Source organism: Erythranthe guttata, chromosome 9 (assembly GCF_056151865.1).
Source record: "Erythranthe guttata isolate IM_541 chromosome 9, IM_541, whole genome shotgun sequence".
NCBI lineage: Eukaryota > Viridiplantae > Streptophyta > Magnoliopsida > Lamiales > Phrymaceae > Erythranthe > Erythranthe guttata.
The window spans coordinates 3094576-3105000 of NC_142541.1; the positions used below are offsets into that span (position 1 = coordinate 3094576).

Here is a 10425-nt window from a genome sequence, read left to right on the forward strand (position 1 = left end):
GACACATTAGGGCGTCATGAAAGGTAGTTTTTCTAGTAGTGTGTAATAACATATAATAATATATAAGCATATGATTGTGTATTTCTCGATCTTTATTTGTTGGTTATGAGTTGATTATAACATAAATATTTTAAATTGTGAATTATGTTGTTGATGTGAATGATTTTTTTTTTTTTATATATAATCGGCGATACTAGTGTATGTACATATTGGTAATATGTACATAATAGAAAGAACATTACTATGATTTACTACAGTCAACTCTAGTTATTTGTAGTCATTTTCAGTACAGTAAATATATCAATTTTTTTATTTTTTTTAATGTTAAAAAAATTTAAAAATATTCAAAAAAATAAAGAAAAAGTAAAAGTATATATATATATATATATATATATATATATATATATATATATATATATATATATATATATATATATATATATATATATATATATATATATATATATATATATATATATATATATATATATATATATATATATACAAATTAATGATAATGTAAACAAGTATTTTCTTATTGAAAAAATTCCGTTAAAATGATAAATGCAGGTCGAAATATGATAAATGCATATGACATAAATATTAAATTCAGTTGGATAAAAATTGCATGTCGGAATTGTATAGTACTTTTACTTCTCCAAGAGTATGTCAAATGATGATTTTGATTTGAATTTTTTGCTAATTTAGTAGCAGCCCAGGGGTTTTTTCAAATTAATTTTTGAAACTAAAAAAAACGAAATAATCTCTACGACCTATGTAGCACGGACACAAGAATGCGGACACTCGAAAACACTAAAACGGAGACGGTAAAACTCTATTTTCCAAAAAGTTAGATACGAGAACGTTGGGAAACGCATAAATAATAAAAATATAGGTGTGTATTCATAATTTCTAAAAAATATTAAAATGTTTAATATCATTCCACAAATTACATTCGTGGCTAAATTTATTTTAGTATGGAGTTAACGTCTATAAAAATATTAAAGCACCACTAGAAGTGAAAATGAGGCATAATATTTCAGATTTTTTTTGCAATTCGGAGTTTTTATTTAAAATGAAATTTGGATTTATTTGTGTACAAATTTTCATTATATCAGAAACATCCCAAAACTTTTAAATATTTATGGAAACGGCCCTGAAACGTTTCCGACATGTATCATAGAGTTTCGATTTTCGAAACATTGAAACGCATGTGGGTCAAAGTTTCCGTGCATCATAGTCTACGACTTTTCCTCTATCACTCATATATTAAGTCGGAAAGTTATATGCTACACTATATGGATTTAAACTGTAGATTTGAATTAAACACACATATACATGTATATTTATACATAGATATGCGATTCAAATTCATAACTAACATCTAATTTCTTGCACCAAGAGGCGAAATCCCTCGTCTCAGGGCCCCCATCCCTTGGCCCGACAAGTATTTGATGGAGGAATATAAATCATGGTAACTCAACTGCCCGTTAAGGTAGCGGACCCGGGCCTGTGTCCACAAGGAACCAACCATCATTGGAGTTGAAATTCCCACACTGCGGCTGCCAGGATTCGATCATATGATCTTGCACCAACTTACCACCTCCAGAACCAGTTGAGCTACAATCATCCGGTTCTAACATCTAATTTCTCTTATTAAGTCAATGGGAGATGATTATTGTCTTCTCCCTCCTCAATATTTCTCTCATTTTCCCTCCCCAAAATTATTCATTTCCATTATTATTATGCCATGAAATCTGCAAATAACAATACTACTAATCTCCTGGAAAAACAAGATGATGAAATCTTGTCGAAAATCAGACAAAGGAAGAAGAACATAACCACCTTCTTCATTACCTTCTTCATCTCAATAACCCTAATCATAAGTTCCTTAATCTTTTACCTCGTACACGACATCAGTTCCAAGTACTCCCCCATCAACCCAGTACTACAAACTCCGAACCCGGATAACAAACCCGACCCGAATCAGGCCTTCATTCTCTCCCTCCAAACATCTGCCCAGCAACTCGAAAACATCACTTCCTTCATCTCAATCAACGGTGCCGACGACATGGTTCCGTCAGCCGCCTTCAAGAACTGCTCCAACTCGTTGCGCCACGGGTCGGGTCGGATCCGGAACGCGTTGACGACGATCCGGGTCAACCCGTTGTTGGAAACGCCGAGTTACAGTGAGCAGAGATTTGAGATGGCGGGCTCGATCTACGCGGCTGAGGAAGATCTGGAGACGTGCGTTGGTGATTTGGGGAAGGTGGAAATGGAATCGACGGCTGTGATTGAATTGAGAATGAAGGTGCTTGATGCTTTGGTGCACCTGCGTAGCAGGGGAGATTTTCTTGTCTACAGTGACGAGTATAAAGTTACTCACAGTTTGTGGAGTGATATTGCTGATGAGATTTCGAATTATCTGTTTGTTGTATTGCTTTGTTGCTTGCAGTTGATGTTCATTTTCTTTTTGTTTTGGACAATATGTAGATTCAATTGATGGAAATTACTAAATTAACCATTCATTTAAGTTTTAAATTTGCAGCTTCTACCACTAAGTTATATTAGTGTGGTTTATATATCTGGTGCGTACGTTTTGCGAGCTATTGTAAGAGATCAGTGAGTTTTATCGTGTGACTGCGAGTTCTTCTGTTAAAAAAAAAAATTGCAACTTCGACCATTTAGAATTCTTTGTAATGATGTTTTCGATTAAGTTTGATGTTTAATTTCGTAATTAATGATATATTACTATTCACAACGAACTGTGCGGTCTTAGCTCATTCTCGCCCCTCGCGATAGCTAAGTCAACATCTCCCGAATGTATTGCGAATGCTAAGTGAAGCACGATTCCCAGGACATGAAGGAGCTTCAGAAAGCTACAAATGAGGTGCATGATGAGCTAGGCGAGATAAAAGGTGCGTTGTTTGGCACATATTCAGGAAAAACGACGTTCCTCAGTTGGAGGCTTATCTGAAGAAGCACTTCAATGAGTTTCACCATATGTACTGTAATGTGGTTGGTCTCAGAGGTATATTACTAAGTAATACTCGTTTTATTATAATGAATTTCTAAATTTGTACTACTTTTGCATTGTTATGATTTGTGCAGATTATACATTCTACTTGGATGCAATGAAAAACGAATAAAGAACTTAAGAAGATAAGAGAGCTTTGTAGGAACGCTTGAATGTCTTGGATTTGTTGGATGATTACAAATGAAGTCCCTACTCATATTTATACTAGGCCACCTCCTTAGTGGACGGTGGATATATATTTGATCTAATGGCTAGGAGTGGTTCACTAGAACACTCCAAAAAATTCCTACAAAATATCTACAAAGGGAGGGTTCTTGAAAGCTTTCTAGAATCCTACAAGGATCTCTACGAATTGTTGGTTGTAATACCTACACGCAAGTGCACGTCTCGTACAAGTAACACAATGGACTAAAAGTCCGAGTATCGATCCCACCGAGAATATTTAATAATTTTATTTTAAATTCTAAATTCTACCAATTATGATCAAACCCACCCTACACAGTCGAAAATTTAGCAATTATTTTAAATTAAATTAAATTAAATCAAAACTAATTAAACAAGCAAAAACACAAAAGCAATTAAAAACGAAGATTTATCAGAGAAAACAAGCCTAGAATTTTATTCTTCCCCCTATATGATTATTAATTCCCCAATTCATTCAATTATGCAAGTTATTAAATCGGATAACTAACTTGAGATGCTAAACCAATCATAATCCGCTTCCGCGTGTATTACGATTCTAATACTCTAGTTTCAATTACTGTATTCCTACGCAATTAAATCTAGAACACATCATGAAGCATAAATCTCAATAATGGCTACCTAAGAGATTAACTATATTCCTATGTTAATACCACAAATGCTCTTCTACCCAAGTTCTAATTATTAACCCGATCTTCCGATTCATGCGATTAATAATAATAGAAAATCACATAAAGTGATCAAGTTCATGCACTTAATAAAACAAGTAGAAGAAATAATTCGGAATTAAAACTTGTATATAATCATGGAAAGGGTTCATAAATCCCACATAGGATTCGGAATAAAATCCTAGAAATAAAAGATTTAGCTACTCGTGATTAAAATAAAAACGAAATTAAAATAAATCATGGAAGATAAAACTATGCCTGGAGTCTTCGAATTATTCGTCTTCGTTATTGCTTCATCGCTCTTGAAATTGTGTAAAAAATGCTCAATTGTGTGCTTGAATTGGTCTTTTATAGGCTCGAAAGTTGGAGGAAGAGGCAGTTTCCTTGTGCAACTAGAAGTCCCTTATTTTGCCTCTACGCCTTCTCAGACCCTTGTCTGCATTTTTAGTTATAATTCCAGATGGGGGTCTCAATTCCAGAGACTTCGTTCTTGATGGAAAAAAATATTCAGACCCCCGTCTGGATTTTTAGTTATAATTCCAGACGAGGGTCTGAAATCCAGAAACTATGTTTTTCAGGCTTTTGACTTCTTCACTTTTCGCCCACATTTTCTTCTAATTGTAGTTTTGACCCTCTATTTATTCAATTTTGAATTTTGTACCTAAAACACAATAAATCAGCACTTTAAGCATCAATTATCAATAAAATACACCTAAAGCTCCTATTAAAAGATATAATTAAGTATAAAAATATACACTTTTTTTTTCGGCCAAAAGATTTTATTATTCAATTTAAGATAGGCAAGAGGGGGCCTCGTTAAAACCTTGTGGGCCTAATACAAGGAAAAATAGTACCCCTACAATGGAAACAAAAAATCAGCGTCTAAGGTAACTAGACTATTACAAATATGACCCAAAATGCGGTATAAAATGCTAATATTAAAGTATGTAATGCGGCTATTCTTAACCACCCCCAACTTTATTGTAATTCGCCAAAAAGCCCCACAAATGGGGTCAATTTATAATTTTTGAAATTTCGCCTTCCTAGCCAACATCTTTTTGAATAATGCAGAATCACCCCTACGCTTATTCCATCTTCCCATTCTCTACAACCAATGACTCTCTCTTTCAATATCCGAAAATTCCACCCCCAACACAGCGTGTTCCTACCCCTCCTCCTTAGATGTAGTACCGTGTGTCTCATTTTCTAAAATTCGCAATACCGAGCTTATCACTAATGTATGCAGCCTGCACTTCTTGAGGCATACTGTTCCCGGAGAAAACCTCCTGATAAGATTTATGTGTATATGCCCAATTGGCTAGACGGTCTGCCACCGTATTCTCTTGGCGAAACACATGTGTGATCTTATGGTATGGTCGAACCTCTTGCATGCAAATCCGATATACGTACTCAAAATCCCACGCCACTCCCAGTTTCTTGATCGCGTTGACCGTTAAAAGAGAGTCCGTCTCGACTACAACTGCTCCAATCCCTAATGAATGACACAGGCGAAGACCCACGGCCACCGCAAACATTTCAGCATAATTATTCGTACCTCTCTCAAAGAAAGCCGAAAAGCTTGCAATAATATCACCTTCTGAATTAAGAATGATGCCCCCGCCCGTACACATCTCGTCTTTCGCGGACCCATCTGTATTTAGTTTGTATGTTCCAACAGCAGGAGGCTCCCATTTATGCCATACTCCACGCCTAACCATTGGTTGTGACCCGTAAATACCTACTGCCGCCAGCTGTAGGAGTTGCGACTTCGTGGACATTTGGCGAGGTCTGTGTACGATACCTATGTATTTTACTTTATGGAGCACACGTTGGCATATATCAGTCGCTGTCATAACCCCTCCATCGTAACCCACCGTGCATCTTGCGATCCATATTTCTCGGAGGATATGGCACACAACTGATGTTCGAACCATGACGTAAGTCGAGTGAGTCTTCGGTTTTGGCGTCCATACGCATAGCGCGTGTTTCACTGACTCAAAAGCCCACGGAATTCTGAATATTAAACCAAAGTGCCGCCATACTGATTGTGAAACTTCCGACTTAAAAAAGAGATGTCTGATGTCTTCTTGGTGGGGGTTGTTGCAGCATACACATCTTAACACTATCGGAATTCCTCGAGTTACGATACGGAGGTCAACCGGGATAGCGTGATGCGGAATTTTCCACATAAAGCCACTAGTTTTAGGTGGAATTTAGTTGAGCCATACCCGAACAGGCCAGTGTTGTCTCCGACCATTTTTATGTCGAAAATGATAATACTCTTTGGACGAGAAAATTCCCGTTTGTGTTAGTGTAAATATGAGTTTGTCAGGTTGTTGCTCATCCAACTTAACACGGACAATTTTCTCATGCCAATCTGTGTGAATGAGCGGTAAATAATCCGCTATTTGAGAGAACGCTTCGGCCACTGTAAGCTGACGGTCGCACGGGAGAGGCCTGATTAGCGCCTCGCCAATCCAGTTTTCCATCCGAAAACTTATATCTCCTCACCCTACGAGCCATCTAGTGCACTCCTTCATACTATTTACATGCTTATGTATTGCAATCCAAAGAGGGGATACCGTTTGCCGATTAATATTATTCCGTTTATCGCAATATTTGTCTTTCACAAATCGGGCCCATAGAGTCTGCCCTTGGTTGACCAACCACCATAGTTTCCCATGCATGCAGTCCATTACATCTTTTAATAGCTGAATGCCCAATCTTCCTTCGTTAATCGGGGTACAAACAGTCTCCCATCGAACCCAGTGTGTTCGCGCGTCATTACCCGAGCTCCAGAGAAACATAGCCATGATTTGTTCTATTCTCTTTAAAACCGAAACAGGGACTTTCATGCATGCCATCGTATAAACCGGAATGCTTGCAAGCACCGATTTTATCAATGTGATTTTTCCAGCAAAAGGCAAAAATTTCCCCTTCCACCCCGTAAGCTTTCCCCGAACCTGCTGCACCACGTTTTCATAATATTCAGCTTTTGATCTGCCAAAAAAGAGAGGAACTCCGAGATATCTAAATGGGAACTCTTTCCGTCGAAAACCCGTAGTTCGCTCGATGGAATGGGCAGCACCCTCGCCCCATTTACCCACATAGTAATGACTCTTACCCGCATTGACTCGTTGCCCGGAAGATCTTTCATATGAGTGAATAGTGTCCATAAGGTTCATTAAAGATTCTCGCCCACTGTTGGCCGAAAACCTACACGCAAGTGCACGTATCGTATAAGTATAAAGTGGATTTTTAAGTCCAAGTATTGATCTCACAGAGAATATTTAATTATCTAATCCGAGACGCTAAATTCTGCCAATTGTTTTCAAGCCCACCCTACACAGTCGAATTTTGAGAGAATTAACTAAATTAAACTAAATTAAAAAGCAAGCAAAAACAAGAAAGCAATTAAAAACGAAGATTTAATCAAAGTAAACAAGCCTAGGATTTTATTCTTCCCTCTATGTGATTATTACTCCCCCAATTCCTTCAATTATGCAAGCAATTAACCCGGATTATTAACCTGAGATGCTAAAATAATCATAACCCGCTTCCGCGTGTATTACGATTCTAATCCTCTAGATTCAATTACTATATTCCTATGCAATTAATTCTAGAACACAACATTAAGCACAAATCTCAATAATGGCTACCTAAGAGATTAACTATATTCCTATGTTAATACCACAAAGGCTCTTCTACCACAGTTCTAATTATTAACCCGATCTTCCGATTCATGCGATTAACAATAGCATAAAAGTACATAAGGTGATCAAGTTCATGTACTTAATAAAACAAGTAGAAGAAATAATCCGGAATTAAAACTTGCATAAAATCATAGAAAAGAGTTCATAAATCCCACATAGGGTTCCAAATAAAATCCTAGAACTAAAGACTTAGCTACTCGTGATTCTTATGATAAAGAAAATAAAAGAAATAAATTAAATAAGAAAAACTATGCTTGAGTCTTCCTTGATCTTCGTTCCTCGCGTATTGTGATGGCAAATTTCGTGCTTATGGTGTAGAGGCTTGTTGCTTTTATAGGTTTTTCTTGATAAGGAAGTAGTGGAAACCTAATAGGAATCAATTTCTGCCACTTTCCCCCATCAGGACTTGTTCTTCGATTTGCGTTATGTTGGAGTCCGAATTTTGAAATGTTGTGTAAATAAGAATTGTATCCCTTGAAATTAGCTTTCCAATGCCACTAACATAAGCTGATTTGGAGTTCGTATGAGAAAGATATGCTCGAAATGGTGGACACTGCCAAAGCTGGGGCGAGATTCCTTCTTCCAATTTGATTTATTTCCTTATTTGCAACATTTTCCTTTCTTTTTGATCTATTTTCCTTCATGGACACCTAATTCTTGTTTTCACCTATAAAACACAAAATCAATCAATTAAAGCACAAATATAATTAAATCTAAACAAAAGATCCACGTAAAGTAGGCGTATTAAGCATAAAATCTACACTCAACACCCACCATTAGTGAACACTAGGATGTCATCCGCATAGGGTTGAATGTGCTTTGATGCAATATTTTTGGTAATATTATGCGTCAATATTTATTGAGCCAAAATGAAGAGGAGCGGGGATAACGGATCACCTTGCCGAACCCCACGAGAGGATTTGAAATTCCCCACGATTTCCCCGTTTATACTGAACGAGTACCATATATTCGAAATATTGCGATAGATGAGATCACATGCAGCATGAGAGAAGCCGAACGCTCGCATTGCGCGAAGAAGGAAACACCATTCTAACCGATCGTATGCTTTCACCATGTCAAGCTCGAAAACAACGTTACCCCCTTTACTTTTCCTATTGTTATCACGAACCAATTCTTGCGCCATGACAATATGAGCCGCCATCTGTCTCCTTTGCACGAAACCCGTCTGTTTGTCCGAGATAATCAGAGGGAGAATATGTCCAAGACGCCTAGCAAGGATTTTTGATATAATTTTGCCTGAAAAATTCCCCAAACTGATGGGCCGGTATTCTGCAATATTTCGGGCATTCTCCGTTTTTGGTTTAAGAACCAACGTTGTCCGGTTCATGTCCTTAGATAGATAGCTCCCGCAAAAGAAGTCCCCAACCATATGAACTAGCTCACGTTTAATTATGTCCCAGCAGATCGTGTAAAAATGTCCCGTAAATCCGTCGTTACCTGGCGAGCTTGTCGGGTTCATCGACTTAATTGTTTCAAGAATCTCCCCCTCTTCTGGTATTTTGCAAAAATCCCCATTTATTCCATCCCTAACTATCAGCGGTGTATTCTGAAATAGCTCATCATGCAGGTAATACTCTGAAGCCTTGAAAAGATCTGAAAAGAAGCTTTCGGCGATAAACCCAATTTCTTGTTGACTTTGTTGTAATCGTCCCACTCTGTCTGGCCACCTGGATCAATGATTTTTTCCACCGATCTTTTATACTAGCATGGAAGAAAGCAGTATTATGATCCCCATCCTTCTCCCAAGAAATACGCGCCTTATTGCTGAGCAGCTCCGCCTCCCATTGTTCTAGCTTCAACAAGTGTTGTTTCAACTCAACAATCTGCTTTTGTGTATCTTCGCTCCAATCTTGCACTAAAATATTTTCAAGCACCTGAATTTTTTCTTGACTCTCCTTGATGTTTCGTTGTATATCTCCAAATGTATCCCAGTTCCAATTCTTTAACGTCTTCCGAACATTCATAAGTTTTTGGTGAATAGCGTTAGGGGCAGACCCGGACGTAGGCATATCCCACTCCTTTCTCACCACTTCAAGGAAGGATGGTTGATCTGTCCACATGCGCTGAAAAATAAAACGACCACGTCCCGGTTGATGGTCTTGCTCAAATGTGACGCTCAACTGAGCATGATCTGATGCAACTCGAGCTAAATGATGCACTTTCAATGCCGGATAAATGTTATGAAACGTGGTGTTGACCAAAATTCTGTCCAAACGCTGCCAAACCCTGTCCAAGTCTGTCCTATTGTTGCTCCATGTGAATGGATTACCAATATATCCCGCATCCACCAATCCATTCTGGGCGACACAATTTTGTAAATCATGGAGTTTAGCGGTATTAACCAATCCCCTTTTTTTCTCTGAGATATCGAGAATTGCATTAAAATCCCACCCCCAAAAACCAAGGTCCCGTTATCATCTCGTTTATATCTGATATATGTGCCCAAAGATCACGACGTGTGCTAAGCGAGCAACTGACATAGACGAAAGTTGTCGTGAGAAGGGGTTGCCGTGGAATATCGATTGATACCGTGATAGCCTGAGAAAAGATATTTAGTGGCTTAATATTAACTTCGGTTTTCCAAAGGATCCAAGTAAATTTGTTCGTCTCTTCCCCATGCAGTGAAGACGAAAAACCTAATCTGAGACAAGGCATGAAGTCTTTTTGACGGGAGCTTGGGCTCAAGAATGACCAATATTGCAGCTCGCTGTTGTTGTACAATATTTTTTATGTGCGTCACAGTGGTGTGCTGACTGACCCCGCGTGCGTTCCATATTAGACACGA

The 10425-nt window shown here is 37.9% G+C and overlaps 2 protein-coding genes across 2 annotated transcripts in view; one reads left to right on the plus strand and one right to left on the minus strand.

Annotated features, from left to right (window-relative positions):
- The first annotated feature begins 41 nt into the window (after nucleotides 1-41).
- On the plus strand, nucleotides 42-2547 carry LOC148767879 (uncharacterized). The gene is made up of 2 exons (XM_088823547.1): nucleotides 42-76; nucleotides 1610-2547. The coding sequence occupies exon 2, from the start codon at nucleotides 1751-1753 to the stop codon at nucleotides 2501-2503; it is 753 nt and encodes a 250-aa protein (XP_088679673.1). The 5' UTR covers nucleotides 42-76; nucleotides 1610-1750; the 3' UTR covers nucleotides 2504-2547.
- Nucleotides 2548-8475: 5928 nt separating this feature from the next.
- LOC148767880 (uncharacterized) overlaps nucleotides 8476-10425 on the minus strand; it is a 6238-nt gene continuing 4288 nt past the window's right edge. Inside the window, exons 3-5 of the mRNA XM_088823404.1 lie at nucleotides 10032-10178; nucleotides 9343-9937; nucleotides 8476-9233 (exon numbers count right to left, since the gene is read on the minus strand). Of these exons, the coding sequence (XP_088679530.1) occupies nucleotides 8476-9233; nucleotides 9343-9937; nucleotides 10032-10178 (1500 nt within the window). The remainder of the gene's footprint in view (nucleotides 9234-9342; nucleotides 9938-10031; nucleotides 10179-10425) is intronic.

Coding starts and splice junctions, on each gene's coding strand:
- LOC148767879 (XM_088823547.1), top strand. CDS start 1,751: ATGAAATCTGCAAATAACAATACTACTAATCTCCTGGAAAAACAAGAT.